The sequence below is a fragment of the Gallus gallus genome, chromosome 13 (genome assembly GCF_016699485.2).
Source record: "Gallus gallus isolate bGalGal1 chromosome 13, bGalGal1.mat.broiler.GRCg7b, whole genome shotgun sequence".
Taxonomy (NCBI): Eukaryota; Metazoa; Chordata; class Aves; order Galliformes; family Phasianidae; genus Gallus; species Gallus gallus.
This window is the reverse complement of record NC_052544.1, coordinates 8,194,069-8,215,209: the sequence shown is the minus strand read 5'-3', so window position 1 is coordinate 8,215,209 and position 21,141 is coordinate 8,194,069. Positions and strand designations below refer to the sequence as shown.

General features: G+C 55.4%; 2 protein-coding genes across 16 annotated transcripts in view; one reads left to right on the top strand and one right to left on the bottom strand.

Moving 5' to 3' along the window:
* Window positions 1-10,982, bottom strand: part of SH3TC2 (SH3 domain and tetratricopeptide repeats 2) — a 31,674-nt gene extending 20,692 nt beyond the window's left edge. For 9 of the 14 annotated variants that reach the window (XR_005839611.2, XR_005839610.2, XR_005839612.2 and 6 more), the window contains exons 1-14: window positions 10,152-10,915; window positions 8,379-8,739; window positions 7,951-8,051; window positions 7,198-7,317; window positions 5,900-6,001; window positions 5,562-5,689; window positions 5,268-5,373; window positions 4,808-4,951; window positions 4,512-4,713; window positions 3,849-3,922; window positions 3,140-3,335; window positions 2,200-2,336; window positions 1,892-1,933; window positions 96-1,799 (exon numbers count right to left, since the gene is read on the bottom strand). Coding sequence is in view for 9 of the 14 variants with exons in the window: in XM_040647137.2 (XP_040503071.1) it covers window positions 96-1,799; window positions 1,892-1,933; window positions 2,200-2,336; window positions 3,140-3,335; window positions 3,849-3,922; window positions 4,512-4,713; window positions 4,808-4,951; window positions 5,268-5,373; window positions 5,562-5,689; window positions 5,900-6,001; window positions 7,198-7,317; window positions 7,951-8,051; window positions 8,379-8,428 (3,106 nt within the window). In the remaining 5 variants the exon portion in view is untranslated. Of the gene's footprint in view, window positions 1-95; window positions 1,800-1,891; window positions 1,934-2,199; window positions 2,337-3,139; window positions 3,336-3,848; window positions 3,923-4,511; window positions 4,714-4,807; window positions 4,952-5,267; window positions 5,374-5,561; window positions 5,690-5,899; window positions 6,002-7,197; window positions 7,318-7,950; window positions 8,052-8,378 lie in introns of all 14 variants that reach the window. The other 5 variants (XM_040647139.2, XM_040647140.2, XM_025154907.3 and 2 more) reach the window with 5 other exon arrangements.
* A 6,145-nt stretch (window positions 10,983-17,127) lies between these two features.
* The window catches only part of ABLIM3 (actin binding LIM protein family member 3), a 35,191-nt gene continuing 31,177 nt past the window's right edge, over window positions 17,128-21,141 (top strand). For both annotated transcript variants that reach the window (XM_015293686.4, XM_015293685.4), the window contains exon 1: window positions 17,128-17,393. In XM_015293686.4, the coding sequence (XP_015149172.1) occupies window positions 17,381-17,393 (13 nt within the window). In that variant the 5' untranslated portion in view covers window positions 17,128-17,380. The remainder of the gene's footprint in view (window positions 17,394-21,141) is intronic.

Here is a 21,141-nt window from a genome sequence, read left to right as displayed (position 1 = left end):
GAAAGGGAACAGCTCAAAGGGCTGTACTAAGGATCTAACGGGGTGCTGCACTGAGGCGAGCACTGCCCCATCCCTGCCAGCAAAGCTGTACTCACTCCTCACGTTATGCCACTTCAGGGCGAAAACCAGTGCAAGTTCATAACAGAGTTTGCCATCTTCCATCCTCTGCCTGCTGACCATGGCCTGTGCCAGCCACAGCATCACATGCACCGACTCCAGCTCCAGCTCCTCGCTGCCCTGCAGCTCAGCATACAGCTGGGCAGCCTGCAGCAGGTAGAGCTCAGACAGCTGACTCGCTCCACGCGACTGGCTCAGCTGCCCCAGGTTGGCCAGGGCGATAGCCTGGTTCCTCTTGTTCCCTGTCTCCTTGGCTTTGTGCAGTGCCCGGAGGTAGTTCTCTGCGGCCTTCTGCACCTGCCCTGCTCCTTTGAGAGCGATGGCGAGGAGGTTGTGCACCGCTCCACCCTGCGTCACGCTGTCCGTCCCGTGCAGGGAATGTAAGAGCTGCCCCATGATGTCTGCAGCCGGGCCTGACTGGCTGCTCAGAAGGTACATCCACCCCAGAGAGAGGGAGGATTCAAAAGCCTCCTCCTCGCCTATCAGCCTGCTGAAGGCCACAGCCTGGGCTGCGTAGCACACCGCCCCATCCAGCACACCGTGCTGGAGGTACATCCGGGACAAAACGGTGCACAGACTCCTCTGGGTGGTCAATGCTCTGCTCTCACAGGAGAAGTGCAGTGCCTGCTTGAGGTAGGAACACGCCAGGGCTGGGATGCTGCTCCTCTCCAGCTGGCTTCCCAGGAGCTTGGACATATTTTGGAGGATGAAGCCAGCTTTCCAAATGGGTGTTGCTGCCCCTTTGATGCCACTGGGAACAAAAGACCTGGCAGAGGCAAGCGCGATGTTTGGCAAGTACTTCTTGTCATACAGATAGCTCAGGATGGGGGTGGCATCCAGCAGCACAGCGCTAGTGTCCTGGCTGAGTGAAGTGGTGCAGAGACATTGAAGATGCTCAATAAAGGGTAGCACTTCATCATTCTTCCCCAGCTGGAGGAAGAGCTTGACAATCAGGAAGCAGACCCGTGCTTCCAGAGGAGCGTTCCCCACAACAATGGCCTCCCTCAGGACGTACATCATGACCCTCAGCTCGTGCTCAGAGCTGAAGGAGCGGCCAGGCAAGCAGACAAGCAAGGCCACCATTTTTCCCAGCAAGGAGAAGAACTTGTTTTTCATGTTCTGTTTCAGGTAGATGGAAGCAAGGTTCACGTGCAAGGCAGCCAGCAGGGGCAGGTCCTCAAGGCCCCTGTCCAGGGTGCTCATGGCTTCCTCAAAATAGACTCGAGCCTGGGAGAACTTGACTTTTTTCATACAGAGCTTACCCAAGAGGAAACAGAGCCTGACATGGGCCCAAACTGAGTGAGTCCTCTTGGCCCAGTTCCTGGATGTCTCGAGGTACAAGACCAGTTCATCCTCATCAGAGAAACCATAAAAAGTGGAGTTGAGAAAGGAGAAACTGAGATCATAGAGGCTTTGAAAACAGGGCATATAACTGTCTTGGTTAAGGAAGGTCAATATGGGTTCAAAGACATCAGCATCTTCCATGTGTCCAGCATTCAGGTCAATGAAGAACTTGGGATCATCAAAGTCATTCAGCTTGTCCAGGAGAACATCTTCCCATGTAGCAGGGGCTGACTCACTCCCTGGGCTGGACTGCTCTGATGTGCTAGCTGTGACCAAGCTGTTTATCTCCTCCCAGGACTGGAGCAGCTGGGTGTCCTTACAGCCACGGGCGACAGCCTCTGGAAGGGGACAGGCAAACGACAGTGGGACATTTCTCCATGTCAGAATTCGTTCTCTTGCATCACTGTAAAGGCATTCTCCATGCACTCACCTGATGGCGCTTTTGGGAACATGGCTGTGGGTTCAAAACCATCTACACAAAGAGACAGAACAAACAGCCCATAGGCTTGATTAGTGTCAGTGTGCAGTCACAGCACTCAAACTTGCTAAGCCCCAGACCCACGTCTGAGAGAGCAGGTTCACTTCTGGCCACAGACACAACGTGAAGCTGCAGTTTCAGCCCCTCTATATTCTGGAGTTTGGCTTAGTGCACAACCATGGAGAAAAGGCAGGAAACAGAGAGAAAGCAGCTGTGCTCTCCATGGGAGCAATGGGGCTAGGCAAGGAGAGGGAACTCACCCAGGCGGTACACAGAGGTGATGTCAGTGCGTGCCAGCTCTCCGAGCAGAGTGGCAAAGTGCTGCTCACCACCATTGCAGGGCATGCGCAGGAAGGGCAAGTTTTCTTCTTCGCTCAGAAACACCAATCCCTTTTCTCTAGGTTGAGGTATGGAAAAAACAGTCAGTGTCTCTGCTGTTCTGTAGTGTCAGAGAAAACTGCCTGAGATTTGTCCTGAGTGAACCTGACCCAGGAAACCCAACAGATGCAAACAGACCTAGCAACAGCTTAAGAGCCCCATTCTCCCATATGTAATCTTGGAGGAGAAGCCTTTTTGGATGGGTATTAAACTGAAGGTGTCTTTAAGCCAGCAACAAAGACAGCTGCTGGGTCCTAAGAGTGCGGTTGCCAGCCATGCTCCTCAGATAGCCCTTGTCCCCGTCCCTAGCCTGGCATTCAGTCCTGTTCAGTGAGGAACTAGGCTTCTATGATCTGTGCCAGTGGCTGCACCCCACAGAAGGCAAAGGGACAAAAGGAAGCAAGGAAAAATTCTGTTTTCTGAGCAATGATCAGAGCCCTCACCCTTGCCAGACTCACAGCCCCTCAGAAAAAAATCTACTAAGACAAGAACATTTCTAGTTGAAACTGTGAAGCCAGCTCATCTGGTACACAGATGTCCTGGGCTGCCTTAGCTAGCTCTAACCCAGATCCAGACCTGTTCCTCTCCAAGAATCACCTGAAGCAAGTGAAATATGATGGCTTTGTGTGGGCAGAGGCTGCTTGCAGCCTGTTGGCAGAAAAGCCTGGCTCAGACTTCTGGACAAACCTCACATGGATCCTCTACAAAGTCCTTGCAAAGCAAACTACCTGCCCTGGACTCTCTCATAGCCTTGAGCTGGGACTCGGAGTCGACCTTTCCTTTCCACCCAACTTGAAATTCAGATAGTAGCAGTAAACTTACAGAGGTTCACAAGCCTCAGCATTTACGAATCGCACTGGGACAAAGCCGATGTTCCCACTGCTTAGAGATCTGCCCACAAACCATGGGAGTCCTGGAAGGAAAAAGCCGACGACTTCTATGCTGTCTCCCTTGGAGAAACTCAGTTCATCCCATGCTGCTCCTCTGTGGTCCGCTGTGGCTGTGCACTTGCCTTTGGCTGGGAAACAAAGGCAAGCAATGGCATTTCACTGTGAGGCTCACTGTTAAAACTTCCTTGCTAGAAAAGACTTAGGTGAGGAGAGCATGATGTCAGCTTGAGAAGACTGCTTCTCTGCTCCCCAAGATTTGCTGTGCTCTCAGATTCAGATCTCTGCAGTTTCTTCTTGAGAAAAAATATTTTGATAAAATATACAGGAGGTATGGGTAAAACCCCACAAAGCCAACACAAAGTGAAACCTCTGGGAGCTGCACTATTGAAGGCAGCTGGAAAAATGAAGTTGCTGTAGTTTCACAGGAGATGGACTGTCTCAACTTTCTGCTAGGAGTGAAATCCTTAGCAGTGCAAATGTCTGGGAGAATCTGAGGATGCAGTACTCCCCTGCAGCACCTCACAACGGAGTGCCGCTGTCAGATCAAGAGATGGACCCTTTGCATTTTGGACCACACCCAGGTCTTCAAGAGCCATGCCCATCCCTGGGAAGGGCAGCCACCCTACATGGTTATCACTCACCAATCGGCTGGGAGGTTGTCCCACTGATCTCCTGGGAGATGCCAAAACTCATGGCGTAATTCTTCAGGAACCACCTGCAAGGCAAAAGGGAACCTTGCTGGTCCTCTCCGAGCAGCCCTCAGGCCACTCCCAGGGACAGTCTCACACAAGCAGGGCAGATGGACAGCACAGCCAGTCCAGCCGTGCCTTGCAATGGTGGTATGGGGCATGGAGGGCAGCTTGCCATGTGGAGGGCACCTCCCATGTGCAGCTTTACATCTTGTGGAAAGTGTAGGATGATTTTGCCAGCCCATATGGAGGATTTCACTGTATGAATATGAGATCTGTGCATATCTTCATGACTCAGACAGGAGTGCAATATCAGGCCACATTTTGACTGGCATTACTTAAGATTTGGGATGTTGTTTTGTTGTCCTAAGTAATCCCATGTGTGACCTAAATCAATACTATACAAGAATGATACCAGAACTACATCCTTGCTTTATCCCAATAACAGAACCTGAACTGGTTCCAGTCATCTCAATGCATAATGCATATTCTCTCACAGTTAGGGCTCTTGCCCTGTGCCAGAGGTAAGAGCAGCTCCTTACTCCCCATTTGGTGTTAGCTTGTGTCTCAGGAATGGATCTTGGCTTGAGCATCATGGATTGCCTGTCTACTTACTGGTAGAATGGGTGAGATACTGGCTCTAGGGCAGTCACAGGCACCAGGCCTCGTTGGCCTGTCAGCAAGGACATCCCTTCCCATTTGGACTCCCCTCCGATGTTCTTCACGTGGACAAGCTCGTTCCTACAGAGCTGCAGGCCTTCCTGTCCCTCCCCCCCTGGCTGGCACACACCAGGCACTGCTCTGGAAAAAAAGTGACCTGTGGACAGAAAGAGTCGTGGCCAGGTCAGTGGCATTGGTGCAAGGCAGAGCCCAGAAGAGGGCTACACCACAGCCCTGCAATCCCTCCTCACCTTCCTGGAGCAGCAGACCCAGGTATATGGTGGCCAAGCGATTTTCATCCATGGACACTCTGATCTCCGTGTCCTCCACCAGAGCACAGTTCAGCCAGTACTCCTGCTCAAAGAGAAGCTGCTCCAAGCAGCGGCCTACATAGCCTGAAAACAGAGGGAAAGCAGTGTCAGCACCCTGCTTTGCTGGGCTGCATGAACTTCTCTTCGGGTGTCTCCCAGTCCGCCATTTGCAACAGAGGTGCAATAGAGGAATTACCCAAAAGACAACCTCCCACATCCTTATTACAGATCCAGAGAGTCGTTTTGTCAGTCTGTACATGAATATCAAGGCCTTCCGATTAACATTCCTTCCTCTTTAAACTGTTCTCTCTGTTACATTACTGTTATGTGTTGTCACGGAATACCTCCTCCAAAAAGGCTCTTCACACTGTTTGGATCCCCCCCACCTTGAAAACATTACCTAAAGTCAGATAAGTGGAAAACTTCCAGACTTCTTCCAGGGTTTTGAAAGTGAGGAGGAACCGATCTTCCTGTGCCTGTATGCACAGCAGCCTGGCTGACAGCTCCTACATGGAGACAAAGCAGGACTGAAGGGCTGGGAGTCGTATATGGGGTCTCCTTTGGCAGCGTGGCAAGGAAACCAGACCTTGGGGTGCAGGAGCACACGCTGGGGAACTTCCCGGTGGGTTGGGTGTCCCATCACACATCCATCCCACCAGGCCAGGAGCCCCCCGGTGCCGTGCTGTGCTCCTACCTTGAACAGAGCGCAGACATCTCTGTCGTCACTCTCCAAGGCCCACAACTTCCTTCTGGCTGCTTCCTGCAGCTGGGCATTGCGGCACCGCGAAGAGCGGCTCTCAATGGAGAAGAAGAGTGAGATCTCTTGGAAAGGAAATGTGCAGGGTTAGAGGGGAGGAGGAGCTCCGTGCCACACATCAGCCCCATCAGGGCTCAGCCCCAGGCAGCAGGAACCGATCCCATCCTCCTCATCCAGACATACAGGTGAGGAACTCAAGGGGTGACAGCGCTTGGTTAGCACAAGGCTGCATTAGGTTGCTGGAGATACTGGTGATGCTGAAGGCAGCACCTTACCTGGTGGGAAGTCCTCCCCAGCTGCCAGCAGCACTGAGGAGGGGTCTGGGGAGCCTTCCGCTGCCTCAGCTGGGCTGCTTGGCTCTGATGCACCTGCCTTGCCTACATGGGGACACAGAAAAGCCACTGTCAGGTTTTGTGGTGGAATGTGGGACATTTTGCCTAAACACAGCACCCAAAAGCAAAGTGCACGGCCCATGCTGCGAGTCTAGCTGGGGAACTGTGTGAGTCCGGCTTCACCCTAAAATGATGCTCAGGGCAGGAAGGAAAATTACTGTGTCCTCCCTGCATGATAACTGTGAGCTTGCTCCTTCCCACAGCTGGAGTGGCCTTGAGGTAAGGACTTTCCCTCCTTGCTTTAGGGGCAGGTCCTCCCAGGGCAGATCTGGGAGCACAGTGATCCCATGGCAGAGATGTTTTTTGAAGATCTCCCCTGTACCGGAGGGCTAAGGACTTGCAGACTCTTCACTCATCAGCCTGACAGTCAAAATGTATTTTCCCCCCTGCCTGCTCTGGTTGGTATCTGAAATCCAAGCTGTTTTCTCTCTGCTTCACACGTTGTCAACTATTGCCATAGTGGATTCAGGAGAGGAAACTTTAGCTGGTATTTATGTTAACGATGACTGTGGCACATAAAAATCCAGCTCGCCCTTCCACAGCTGCATTGGCTGTGGAGGGGTAACAAGACTGAAAAGCAGTTATTGCCAGCAATCAGATGGAGCTCACTAGACAAACATACCCAGAGATCTGAATTGGGCCATGGTTAGTGGGCAATACTGGTGGTAGGGGGGCAGCTGGATTAGATGATCTGAGAGGTCTTTTCCAACCTTAATGATTCATGACTCTACCTGGAGCTGGAACAGTGTAGTGGCTTTTCTAAACCACTTTTGTCACCATAGCAATATCCTACAGACCTTATTATTTAGCCATCGACTGTTATTTCCACATAGAATTATAAACCTTACATACAGTCAGGAGTAAACAATGGCCCAAGGCCGGACATGCGATTAATGGGCTTTTCTTTGAAAGAAAAGCCTCTGCATTTCTCAACAGCTGATGTGAGCGCTCTTAACAAAGGACTTCATCCAGGAACTCAGGAACTCCTTCCCCCCCCCCCAACCCTGCCCTTGCATGGGGAAACGGAGGCTGGGAAGCGAAAGGAGCCAGAGGCAGAGCTGAAATAGAGTGCCTGCTGCTGCCAGGGCTGGGCTGTGCCTCCTTCCCACGTCCCTCCCTTCCCCTCCACCCCACAGCCCAGCAGACCCTCAGTGTGGTGTTTCCTTCCCGGGGACAGGTACCTGATGCCATGGTCTTCTCCCACCACCATCGTCCCCGGCGCTCGGCTGTGCTGTGCTGCAGGCTGTCCCAGCGTGGCAGGAGCAGGGGCGAGTGGGGGCAGCAGGACTCACACTCCTCAGCTGGGGAAGAGGGGCGGTGGGGAGAGGCGTTCAGACCCCTGGTGGGATGCTCCCAGCCCAAGGGCTCTCCTGGCATCTCGGGGGCAGCAGAGATGGAGGAGGGGGGAGGTGGGGCACTGCTCATGCTGGCAGTGCCAGCAGTGCGACCAGGCATGCTGGGGTTCCCCACTGGGCAGGCCAAATGGACGGAACAAGGGCTCCCGTGGGTGAGAGGAGAAGTGGGTTTGCTCCCAGCTGTGCTGGCTGCTGCTTCAGTGTTTATTTTCATTTGGGCCCGGCTCAGAAAGGGAACTAGCAAATTTTTCAAGAGACCAATTGAAACTGCTGGTGGAGAGTTGTTCCTAGTTGTGCCAGTGACTCATTTACCTCCCAGCGCTGAAATATTTTGTAATGTGGGGCAGGAAGCAGCCCCAGCCCTGAGCTGAGAGTGGTTCCAAGCTTTCTGACCCCTCTCCTGGCACTCCCTGGCTCTCCCTGCATTGCCACCCTCCTGCAGCACCCCAGGACCCTGCAAGCCCTCCAAGCAAAGGAAGCCAGCGCTCAGCAATGAGACCTCCACAGCAGCACCAACAGCATGATGCCCGTACGTCCCGCAGCCCCACTCGAGCAGAGCAGGGCCAACAGATAGCTTACCTGTGCACCCCAGGGCCAGGTCCTGGTGCCAAGGGGCCCCCAAGCAGCAGCCCATGTGTCCAGCATCGCCACCAGCCCCAAGCCGGCAGGCTGCTGCTGTGCTGCCGGAGGAAGCGAGCCTCTCACTGCCGGCCCCACTGCAGCTCAGCCCGGCCACAATGCACAATGGGCTTTCAGAGCGGGCCCTGTGTGCTGGCAAGGCGGGGGCCGGGCACGTCCCACCGGCCAGCATCGCTGCCCCACTGTTGCCCCGGGCTGTGCTCTCGCCCTCGCCTTTGGGCGCCTGTCACCAGGCCCACGTGGCACATTCCTCTCATTCCTCCTGCTGGAGAACCAAGCTTCAGCCTGGCCTCTCGGGAGATCTGCAGCCCAATTTCCCCCCCAATCCAAAGCAACCCACTCCCAGTGCTGCTGCAAGCACCCCTCACCTGCTGGCACCACCTGCAGCTCCTCCAGCCCCCTCCATCCGCTCCTGCATTGCCTTCAGCTCTGTGAGCAGAGCTATGGCCCAGCGAGCCACTTGTCTCCGCAGCACAAAGAGCCGGCTCGCTCGGGGCTGGTGGGGCTCGTCTGTGGATCAGCAGAGCTGTCTGAACCCCAGCACGAACCCAGGAGGAACGATCAGGTGGCTGTGAACTCTCTGGGCTGCCCGTGGTGGATTCTGGCTCTCTCTTTGCTCATACACACTGACCCTCACCAGGCTACAGCAGCAGAACCCGCTGGGTGGCCTCAGCGCGCCATGGGCTGCAGAGCTGTGCAGAGCATCCCTGGGAAAGGTCAATACAGCCCCTGCATGAAAGAAAAAAAACACCACAAAAGAAGGCCTAGGGAGATAAGTCACAGGCAGAATGGGCTTCTAGGGATGCACTTTTCCTTTAGGAATGGGCTGATTGCCACCACAGCAGTGCCCTGCTTGCCATGCAGCACCGCTGGCGCTCCCAGACACCAAAACACTGGGGCTGCCAACCATCCTTCTCACCCTCCCTGCTGCAGCCCTCAATGCAAGGCTGCAAAGCACCGCTGTTATTTCCCAGCATGCCAACACTGAACTGATCCTTCCAGCGCAGAGGAGGACCGGCGCGAAGGTGAGCGGCTGGGACACGCTCTGCCCCTGGCAAGGAGGCCGCCCGCTCCTGCTGCACCACGTCCCAAAAAGCTCCAGATTTAGAAAACTCCTGCAGTCGACCTAGAGATGCGCTGACACTGTGAGGGCTGGAGGAGGATCTGAGCTCCCAGTAGGGCTCCCAGAGTGCCCGGGTTCCACACGCACAGCTCAGGTCTGTGTGATGCCAGGCACAGCAGTGCAGTGAGGCGCTGCTGGTTTGGGGCTGCAACAAGGCACCTCTTCTCTAACAGTCTTGTTGCTTCACCCATGGTGCTGTTTGTTTTAGCAATATCTATTCATAAATTACTGACAAATCCTTCTGCGCAGAGGACAATACTCAAACAACGACGTTGTTTTGAAATCTTTGTGCTTTTAAGTTTATCTAGACAACTTAAGGACCAAACCCACCCCTTTACAGGTAAAGGTTAACCTCGTGTTTGACCTGGAATGTAATTTTCCTTTTGGCCAGCAGCCCAAACCGCTCCCGTTGCACTCTCGTGCTGTGCCTCAGTAGCACCGGGACTCATACACAGCCCTCAGTGCTGCTGATCCCATCACAGCCTCCCAGCTTAGGAGAGGCTGCAGAGCAGTGCTGCGGGATGCCATCCGGTACAGCCCACTGCTGACCCCCGGGGCCTCCCCTCTCTGTGCAGCCCCAGCAAGTGCTGCTGCCGGCCGTGTGTCCCTCCCAGGGCACTGAGTGGGAGGGAGGGGCTGCCCAGCCCCCCTCACCCAGGGATGCAGCACTGCCAGTCTCTGGGGCTGTCTGACAGCTGCACCCTCCTGGCACCAAATCCACTTGGCTAGATCTAGTGACTGCTGGTGTGATTTCTCCTTTCATTCTCCTACTGGTTCCTGCATACGAAAGACCTCAGACAAACTTATTCCTCTCTAGTGTGATCACAACCCCCATACCTGAACCTCAAACTCCATCAGGACTAATAATCCCAGTATGGATCCACACTGATGTGCCCCTGCACCGAGCTGCTCCAGGCACCTGCAAGAACTGCTTCCCAGCTGTGTTTGCTCAGCTGGAGCCGGCCAGCACCCAGCCAGCTAGGTATGGCCGTCCTGCCCCATCCTGCCCCATACTGACCTGATCTGCAGGGCCCCACACCGTGTCCTCCTCGCAGAACCTCAGCTCCCACCTCTCCACGTCAGGTCCCCACGTGTGTGCAGAGGTGCAGACGTGCCCAGCGCCGCCACTCCCTCACGTGGGGAAAGGAATTTCTTCCCAGAGCCACTTATCATCTCGGGAGCCTCCGTTTCCCAGCAGAGCAGAGGTCAGCACGCTGCCCTGCCATAATCCGCCCGGCACGCCGGTGGGGCGCGGGCTCTGGGGGGAGCCCCACTGCTAATCCCGTGCCACATCGTAAACAACAGAAGGGTTAACAATCTCTTCCAACATTCCCGTTTCCTTTGGGGAGCGCGCAGAAGTTGACCATTCCGTGGCAGGCTCAAAATGAAGCCTCCCTGCTTCTTCTCACTTCGTGCTCTAGAAGTGAACCTGAAAGAAAAAGGAAATCAGCCCCAGCCTGACGGCAGCAGGGACAAAGCAAACAAACGCGACGGAGCGATTTGTTTCAGGTCAAACAAACTTCTCTTCCGTGGTTTTGATGCTCGATGCCAGGCAGAGCCGTACTTTCCTCCCCCACCCTCTGAGACCCCCCCCGGCACCAGCAGTGCTGCCGGGCACAGGGCAGAGTGCGGTGGGGGCATTTCCTCATTCCTGCACTCCTGTTCCTGCTTCCACCTGCTGCAAGCAGGCTGTGATGGGCACCTGCAGCGCAGCTCCTGCTGTGTGCAGCGCCCTGCAGCCCGAAGGCGCTGCTCCGCACAGGGGAACGCGCTCCATCCGGCAAGCGAAGGGTTACACGGCCACGGGGCTGTGCCCAGCTGAACTCAGCGTTTGGTGCTCAGAAGTGCTGAGGCCTGCGCCTCTCCCAGCTCGCATTGTTTGCAGTCGGGGCGGAGGAAATCAGCACTGCTGGACAACAAGTGGTGCGGCTCAGCCACGCGGCTCGGACCCCCCCAGCAATGCTGCTGCAGTTGGGGCTGCTGCTGTTGTCTCATCCCCGTTGTTTGGTTTGGGATCTGCAGCCTCCTTCCCGCTCCCCACGTGGCCAATGTGGCACTAATGTGGCTTTGGAGCAGCTGTGGGAGATGTGCAGTGGGTTTTGGAGCTGTCATGGAAAACCTCTGCCTGCCTCTAGAAGAGCTCCTTCCAAAGCTGTGGGACCACAGAGGCAGCACAGAGCTCACGTCCTTTGCCAGAGAGGAGCTAACAGCTCTGGAAAGAACCCTGAGCCCTCGGGACACTCCTCCCAACCCACCTCCAGCTGGGTCCCTCCTGCCTGTGCTGGGACAAGGTTACGGGAGGAGGGGGTGGTTCCAGGCTCCCACCACACAAGGGGACATGAGGAGATGTAATGTGAGCTTCCGATGTCCCCAGCCTGTCCCACATCCCAGACCCTCAGCCCTCCTGGATCGTGTATGTGCTGGGCAGGCTTCCCCTCGGCACAAGGCGCAGCAGGGGAAGGTCGTTTTGCTGTGTCCTGTGGGGCAGAGGCTGCTGCCAAGCCCAGAGGCTTTTCTATTCCAATCAAGTAAACCTGAAAGAAAGAGGCACCCTGCCCTTACTTGTGAAGGGCTCGGGAAGCCCCCCTCAGCAGAGCCACGTGCCCGAGAGAGGCACACCTGAGAGCCTTCCCCTCCGCCTCCAGCAATGCCTTACCCGACTTTTTCTGCTTTGAAGCCCCGGCGGCCCGCCAGCAGACCCACAGCTTTGCAGAGGATGCTCATTAGCTAATAGGCAGCCCCGCGGAAGCACACGGCGCAGGCAGCGGCGCTCTCCTCCTGCGCTCCGGAGTTGCCAGAGCCAATAGATGGCAGCAGCCGCCGCACCATCAGCTTCCCGAATAAAGCACTGCCCCGCATCTCTCCCTCTATTACTCTTCCCTGCCTCTATTCTTACTTTCTCCTATTTTGCCGTTGGAACAGAAATGAGCAGGACAAGAAAAGAGAGCTAAAAATGACAGAGTGAGCACAACGCCGCCCGTCTCCCATTTTTCATTTTCCAATCTCAGCCGCTGCAGGAAAATACTCACAGGAACGTGTTTGGCTCATCTTACAGGCAGCAAACATTTACCAAACCCCGACCGTTTCCCATCCCTTCCCCTTCCAGTATTCACGACACGAAGTGCAGGGCGGTGGGTCGCTGGGTCAGTGACTGCCCCAGCTTGGAAGGGACCCTTAAGGATCATCGAGTCCTGGCAAACTCAGAGCTTTAAGCTCACGTTCTGTGTGACAGCCACACAATGAGAGGAAAGAATTTAAAGAAATGTCCTGGCAGTTTTGGCCAGCGAGGAGTTGTAGGCTTTCCTCTGGAGGAACAAGAGTAAAAGCGATGAAGATAAGTGATTGCTTATGCTGATCTTGAGGGTCTTTTTGAAGCGCTTAATGAGCCAGGCTGCTGGTGAAGGTGTTGGTCCTGGTGCCATTTGCTTTTAAAAGGAAACAAAGCGGCTCAGCGTCGTGTTTTGATATTTTCAGGGTGGAACATTGTGATTTGTCGCCTCGCAAAGCTTTGCTGCTTCAATTTCTTCTTTGTACATGAAGCAGAGGTTGAAATCAGAATGAAAGCTTTCAGTTTAAGCTAATTAATCTGAACACTTTGATGCGAATCCCGTTGTGTTTTCTCAGTTTTGTTCTCCGGGAATTTATTTTAAGTGCCCGCATTCCATTTTCAGACTGGGGGAAAGGAAAGAAAAAAAGTGAGATTTCCTACAGAAGAGACAACCCGCCGTCCACGCAGGGCTGGCGATTCTGCAGCAGTTCTTACGTGAAGAAGAAACGATTTGTTCCTAATGATGTGGTTCAGTGTCATCCTGAGCTGCCCGGGCAGTGCGGGATGGGGATCAGCCAAGGGCATGTGATGGGGGAGTGATGTGTGGTGGTGGGGAGGAGGACTCTGTGCCCCCAGAAAGGGCCGCTTGGAGCAAAGAGCTCAACGCTCGGCCCCAAAAGTCCCCAAGTTCTGCAGGAACTGCTCCGATTCTCAGTTTCCCTGTGAAACAATATGAGGAACAAAAGGAAGAACAAGCCCTTGCGATAACGCGGCTCCAGCAATGAGAAAGCAGCAGCATGTGCCAAGGCTCAATGGCTCTTACGGGTAACACAGCCAGAGGGCCCCGGGGAGCTCAGCGGGCACCGTGCCTGCTTCCCTGCACCCACTCCTCCCACATCCCCCTCCCAGCACTCATTGCCCCGGAGCCTCATGGTGGGCACAGCTGCCTGGCAGCACCATCCTGCAACCCCAACCCAGGGCCGGAGGGAGTGCGGTGTTTGCCCTTCCATCAGTCCCCACTGCTTCGGGGGACTTAAAAGGGAAAACTAAAAATAAACCCAACTTCCTATGACCTTTCGTGGGTTGAAATGGAGCTGGCAGTGGGAAAGCGGGTCAGGTACCTCGGGGCCAGAACCGCAGCTGGAATACATCTCCCTCCGCATCACTGTGCCTGGCCCTGTGGGTGGGTGTGCAGGGCTGGGAGCAGCAGCTGCACCCGCACAGGACACAAACTCGGGTATGTATGCAGGGGGTAAACAAAGCAGCCCCAAATGTGTAACCTGAGGGTGCCTGGAGGGGCAGCCCTGCTGCACACAAGCTGGCTTTTGCAGGATGGCCGCAGCCCACAGATAGCGCACACAGCATCACCTGGAGCACACCCAGCTCTCAGCCTTTCTCCTTTGTCTGCTTCTATTTTTTCATTATTATTATTATTTTTTTTCCCCTGAAATCATTTGCACAGCACTAACGAGTGAAAATTCAAGTTTGCTCGAAAACAATCTATCATCTGATTATCGTTGTAATGCAGGCAGCCTGAGAACAGCTGCCTCTGCCTGTCTGTGCCTCCTCCTGCCGGCACATGGAGCTGCTGGGAAGGAAGGGCCGTCGTGCTGCGGTGTGGGCTGGAGGAAAGCCAAGCTGCTGGTGAGCGACTGGTAGTGATGTGACTGAGGAAGAGGAGCGGATCACGTGCTGGTGTAGCACTGTGCTGCCGTAGCACTGTGCTGCCAGGTTCCACTACAGCCCTCGGGGCGCTAAAACACCCACTGCCCATTTTGCTGCCTCTCGTCCCAGTCGCCCCATTTTCCTCTTGCAGCTGCGGAGCACGGGGCTGGCAGTGGAGGTTGCTCTCTGAGATAACTGTCAGTCCAAGGGCAAAGGAAGTGCATTGCAAGCCTGTGAGCCCTCTGAAAGTTCTTCCATGTGACTGTGCGTGTGCATTTGTATGTACGTGCGTATCCAGGTGTGCTGAAGGGGATGCTGTAGCTTCAAGCAAAACAAGAATGCAAGAGCTCAGGCTGATGATAAGCTGACCCCTATGTGTGCTGAGGACAGAGATGTTTATATGAATTTTAACTGTCTGACATCTTCTGGGTTCATCGCTCCTAGCCTTGGGAGCTGTGAGCCGATTTGCCCTTGTAGCATCCCCATTGCCACGCACTGCCCCGGTCCCCAGGTCATGCAGCAGGGAGCAGGGATTCCTTCCCTGGGACCCCCGCAGCACCCCGCTCTGAGGGATGGGGCTGCCCCCCAACCCCAGGGGCCAGCGTCCCTTCTCCAGGACAGAAGCCTGCAATGGAAGGCCACAGTTGGTGTCTTCCTGAGCCGCTGTTTGGGGAGGTGGTGGGCTGAATTCTTGGTGCTGCTATAGCACAAGATATATTTTGAGGCCAGCCCCAGCAATTTCACATGCAGTCAGCAGCTCCTGGCTCTCCCAAGAACCAGCCAGCAGGAGTCAGGCAACCAAGAAAGAAGCAACCCAATTATCACCCATGTGAAGACAGCTTGGTCCCTTAGCATCTCACAGGGGGAAGGAGGCAGGGATAAGAAGCCCAGTGTCCAGGGAAGCAGTCAGTAGGATTAAATGAAATTAGCACCGTTTTTCCCCTGTCCTCCTGCCCTCATCAGGATTGTGTCCTGTTCTACTGAGTGCTGCAGCCCGAGTTACTCTGTGCACGCTGTGCTCTGAATGAGGCAGGCACCTTATGGGAAAAACACACAGCTAATAATTGCTGTGAAAGACTGCGTTGCAATGCACAGACACAAAGGGATGAAAGGAGGCTGCGCTCACATCCTGACATTTCCTCATTTCTGAGTTCTTGTCTCAGGCATCCCTAACACGCTTTCAAGGCAGCTTTCACAGCCAGCTTCCTCTGTCAAAGGAAAGGAAACGGAATTTCCAAGCACCCTGGGACGTTGTGGGGCATGAGGGGCTCAGCATGGTGACCTGCCAGCCCTGCCTGGGGCCAGCCCCAGTGTTCCAGAAAGGAAACACTTAGAATCATAGTATTATGGAATCTTAAAGGTTGGAAAAGACCTCTGCAATCATCTAATCCAACCATCAACCCATCGTCAATAAACCACGTTCCCTATAACTTGAGCTCCATCCCCACCCAGACAGCACCTCTCCCTCTTATTTCTGTTCCTGTTTCCATCTTGCAACAGAAAACAAGATTTTGTAAGGGGAGACCTTTGCCTAGGTGCCTCTATAGGACCCCACTGCCCATGGAAACCCCACAGTGCCACTACCCCTACCCCTTCCCCATGGGTGCCAGGATGGGAGATGAAGATGGGGACAGAAGATGGCTGTGCTGAAGCACCCGGAGCTCTGCCAAGGCACCATGTCCTCCGCAGCAGTCCCAGCCTGTCTCTGCTGGAAATTTCAAGTTGTTCTGATGGCAGCAAGTTAACAAGATTTGGAAACCAGGTCAACGGAAGGAGCTTAATTAGCTTGCTGAACCGTGGGGACCAGCTCACATCGTGTTTGCTTTGTTGACTCCTGGGATGGAGGTTATCGATATGTTTTTTGTGAGCCTGGCACCCCTGGTGCTCCCCAGGCACTGGGAAGCTTTGCAGCCAAAGTCCCCAAATCAGCAGCATGGAACAGCCTGAGCTGCCCTGCTGTGCTGTATGGCAGCTCTGCTTTAACCCTGCCCGCTTCTCCTCAGCCATACAAGGACCCTCAGAGCCCCCATTGCTGCTGGCCCAGCTCCTCCCACCCAGCCAGCACTGCTCAGTGGGGCAGAGCCAAAGGGGACAGGCAGTGAGCTGGCAGTGTCACTGGCAGCGCAGGCATTGCTCACACAACCTGCTGCCTGTCTTGTCGTGTCACTGACAGCATCTGCTGCCACAACGAGAATAGCAAAGGAAAGGCAAAGCAAAAGGCCCTCTCTGACAGAGGAGCAGGAGGGATGCAGGGCCCTCTGTGTTACATGAAAACCCTTCTCATTAGAGGCATGGCCGTGGCTTGTCTCTCTGAATGGCAGCACAGCTTCTCAGGGCTCCATAGGCAGGTTGTGCTCAGCCCCATCCCTGTTTTCACCCCAGGAGCAGCTCCACCAGGTGATGCTTGATTCTGACAGGGTGTCTCACATACAAACCAAGGAGCTAATGGCTTTGAAACCCTTCCAGGAACTCTGACGTGCTGCCAGTGGAGAACACTCTTTGCTGTTAGAGAGAAATGAGCCCCCTCTCCATCCTGCAGCCAGACACACTGCGCCCTGAGCGGGATGGACACCGGGGTTTCCTGCATGGGGCAGCGTGGATGGCTGCTGGGGGGAAGCTCGCTGTCAGAATACCCCCTCCCCACGCCTATATCCTGGGACAGCATCTCCTTGCATCCTGCACTGCCGCAGCCCCAAGTTAGAGGGATGGCAGCACGGCGGTGAGGGCATCCCGGGGATGCCGGGGGCTGCAGCAGGACGCAGGGCAGGGCTCGGGGCCGCGGGCAGGCGGTGCCCAGCAGATGGCGGCGGTGCCGCGGCGGAACCCCGCAGGCATCCTCGGCCCGGCCCGGCCCGGCCCGGCCGCCGCCCCCCGCGCTGCTCCCGGTGCTGCCCCTCCCGGCCCGGCTCGGCTCCGCACGGCTCGGCCCGGCCCGGCCCGGCCCGGCCCGGCTCAGCCATCCTGGGCTGCTCCGCGGGGCGGGGCGGGCGGGCGGGGAGAGGCGCGGCACAGCGCGGCCCCACACCCCGCTATAAGAGCGGAGCGAGCGGCCGTGCTCCGCAGTGCATGGCAGCGCCGGGCTTTGGGCCGCTCCCCCGGGTCGGTCCGGGCACCCGCCCCGCTGCCGCCACCCTGACCTTGGCATCGGGACAGAGCGGGCAGCGCCGCGCCGGGGATGCCTTAACGAGAACGCGCAGAGATCTCTTCTAGCAAGGGGAGAGGCGACCTCCTCCCCGCTATCGGAAGAAAAAGAGGATTTAAAGAGCGGCTTTGCCCCTTTTGTTGAATGCGAAGGGCAGAGGAGGACCGGCAAGATGAGCACTAGCAGTAAGTACGGCTCTCCCTTCCCTTTGCTATGGGAACAGGGCTGATGTTGCGTGGAGCTGGCGGGGAGGAATCGGAAAGAAAATGTGACACCGGGGCTGACACATCGGATGGGCTGGGTATCTTTTTCTCTGCCTCTTGCTTTCTGACAGGGTATGGCTTTGCTGGCGCTCCCTTCGTGCGGGCTGAGCCGTGGTGCTTATCTCCCCTGAGTACTTCTTGGCTTGCATTGCTGGGCTTGGAGGGCAGATCATGCAGTAAAATGTCGATATGCAACATGGTGAGAGGGAGCCAGGAGCACTCTGCCAGGCGGCAGCCTCACTTGCTGATGCTTCTGCCCACGTATAATAGCCACTGGGGGAGCAGCCGATGGAGATGAGGAGCAGGGGAAGGGGGTAGCCAGAAACCGGGGAGCTGAGCAAAGCACAGATGTGGTACAGAAAAGCATGTGCCTTCTGCAGCTGGGGATGTGGGTGTTTCTATTGTGCGCGGGTGAGAGATGGGGACAGAGGCGCTCATGCACTACGTAAGAATTGCTAAAGAAGCAGAGCGTAGAAATGTGCTGCATGAGATGAGAACTGGCACCTGCTCCTGCTCTGGTTGCTCATGCTTTTGCATCCCTGTTGCAAAGTCTGGGAAGATTGATCCAGTCACAGTCAATGTCTTCTCATGGCTGTGAGGGTGTGTGACAGCTGTGAATACCTTGCTAGCAGACCTTTGGCCTCTTCCTTTAAAAGCACATGGCACCAAGCCCCCAGAGCTGCTGCTGGCTGCCACCTGCCTCTTGGGACAAGGTCCTGTCCCTCCTGAGGGCCCTCATGGCCATGTGGAGTGAGGAGGCAGAAAGTGGCAGAGCGCTGACTTCTCCGTCCCTTCGGTGTGCTGAGGTTTCTCAATCTGAGAGCTTGGGGTGGTTCCCAAGCAAAACACCGTGAAAAATGTCTTGGCATGCTGCAGGCAACAGAACAGGTGATTCCAGATCTGTAGGGCTGCGTTAGAGGTGTGAACGCTTTCCAAGTGCCCTCTGCACGAGCCGTGCCTGTGGCACGAGTGGTCTCCCTGCTTGGGGGCAGTGTGGATGGCAGTGCCCACATAGGGACCGCTGGGGACCTGTTTGTTCCCAGCCCTGTGGGCTGCCTGGGACAACTGGGCTATGAGTAATGATAGTAGGTCTGGTGCAGAGGGCTGCAATGGCTCTCGGTGTTTGCTGGGGTCAATGATTGTGGTGGCCAAGTGGGACTTTTAGGCATCTTCTAAGCCAATTCCAAGAAATGTGTGTTGGTCCCTATTGGGGGTTCCTTTCCAGCTCTTAATAGCCAGCTTGGATGCTGACGGTGATAAGGGCTGTTTATGGTGCCAGCGTATCGTAACTATCTGATTACACCGCAAAACTTCACTTATTCCTCTCCCACGTGGGGAGAGTGGTGCCAGCAGAGCCACGCATGCATCCTGCCTGGTGCTCTCCTGTTGTGATGGGAGGAGTCCACCAGGTTGGTGGGTGCTGAGCTGGAGCCCCCTGGAAGCCACATCTCCTCCTGCCACCAGCTCACTCAGTGCCCCTGAGGGTATCACTCAGACATGCCTTGGCTTCTGGGTCTCCCAGCAGCAGGCTGGCACCGTGGGTCTTGCCTGAGCCTTTGGATGGCTTTGCCTAAATGGTGCCATTTCCCCTTCCCAGGTAGCCACGTGGTTTGGTGAGATGTGGGAAGCTGTTCCAGCTGCAGCTTGCTTGCAGTGCTGATCACTGGGGGTGGGCACTCTGTGGAACAACACCCACGCAAGGCAGCAGGCTCTGCCCAGGCTTTTGCATGTAGCTGGGGGCTCAAAGCAGAGTTTGCCATACCCACATTCTGGCTTGTCTGTTCCTAGCAATGGCACGATCCTCTCCCAGCTGGTACAGAGAGCAGGGGCAGGACTGGGGCTTCCACCCTGTGTGCTCTGTGGCTGCTGTGAGCTGCTGAAAGCTGTCTCACAGCTTCTCTGCCCAGCCTGCAGCCCTCAGGCCTGCATGTGCCTGCTGGAGCCCTCGGCATCCTCTGTGCCATCTGGATGTCACCCTGCGGTGCCTGGCTACGACCTGCAGTGGCTCTTGCAGCCCTTTTCCAGCAGCTGCTGGCTCAGGAGCTCACTGCCACTTGTTGGCTGGGGAGCAGCTCCAGTGCTCTCAGCAGGGATTCTCCCCTCCATGAAGGAGGGCTCCAAAGCAGAAGGGCTGTAACTGCAGGTCAGCTGCTCTCAGCCTCCCAAGCCTGGTCTCTGTCCTGATGCTTGAGACGCTGCTTATGTTGATGTCAGGGGAGAAAAAGAGGATGTCATCACCGCACGCAGTGGGACTTGCTTTGCACCCAGGGTTGGAGGACCCATGTCTTTCCTCTCCCACTGTGCAGAGAAGGCAAAAGCCACGTGAAAATGCTGGTGTTAAGGGGCAGAGGAGAAGGCCCTTGATCCTGAGTGTAAACTCATACCCTGAGGCTGCAGAGCAAGAAGACCTGAGGGTGCAGGGTTGTGCTGTCTGGGAACGCAGCCTCCTGGCACACAGCCGTGAGCATTTGGAGGTCACTGTGTTGATATTTACGTTCACTCCACTATTTATACCTCCCACTCTGATTAGCACTGCTAATTGGTTGCAAATGGATTCATGCATTCCTAACCAGGTCCACCAGTGCTGCATTTCTGCCGAAGCTGGATCCTGTGGTTACAAACTTTTGCCCTAGACAGCATCCCTTAAAATCACTCCAAAACCTCCTGAGCTCTGGGCTCCAGCCCCTCCCTGAGAAGTTGGGGGGAGGAAAACCCCACTCATCCCACCCTGCTCCCTCGGAGCAGCTGCCACCTGTTGGAGGATGAGGAGGTCTGTGGGGGCTTTTGGTATGTGAGGTGGAAAGCTTCCCCAGAGGTGCCCATCCCGGCACCTCTCAGATCCCCATGTAACAGCTCTGCTGGTCTCAGAAGGCCCAGAAAGGAGGTATGGGGAAGAGCCGGCCGGTACGGTGCTTGGGCAGGAAGGCTTCATGACACACTGATGAATGTAATGTGTTTGCCTGGTTATTTTTGTCTTTCCTAAGTCGTGTTCCCTGTTGCATGATGATCCACTAAGCGTAATTACCCAGTAATCTGCAGGCACATGTGGTTACAAGGTGTTTACCAGCAAACTCTATTAAGTCCCTGTGTAATTAAAGAGGAATCACACGGTGCTGTGCATCTCCAGGAGCCCCATCCCTGCCCTATAAGCTCACCAGGTTGGGGGGGGGGGGGGGGGGGGATTCTGCATCTCCCCACCCAGCAGGGCAGGACCTGCTAAGGAAGATGTGGTTCTGCTGAGGGACCCATTGGTACAATGCAATCATCTCTTCCCCTTGAGCTTGCAGCGCCAAAGGGATCTCCTGGTTCTCAATACCCATCCTTCTGCTGCCACCAACACCTCAGCACAAATCCTCTCCTTCCTCCTGCACAGCCAACCAAAGGGACAACTGTCAACAGCATTAGCTTTGGTGCCAGAAAACTCAGTGCCCGTGCAGTGTCTCTGTCCCCAGGCTGGTGGATGGACTTTGGGCTCTCCTGCAAACCCTCTTCCTTGGCAGTTTGCCCTTCAAAGAGCAGAAGCCATGGAAAGTGGCCCTGCAGGCCAATGAAGTGCATGCTGTAAAGTCAATTGAAGCAATTGAATTATTTCAAGGGCCTGCCATGCTCTTATAAAATAAATAGCAAGTTTTCTAATGACAGAGTGACAATCGGTTTAGCCAGATAATTG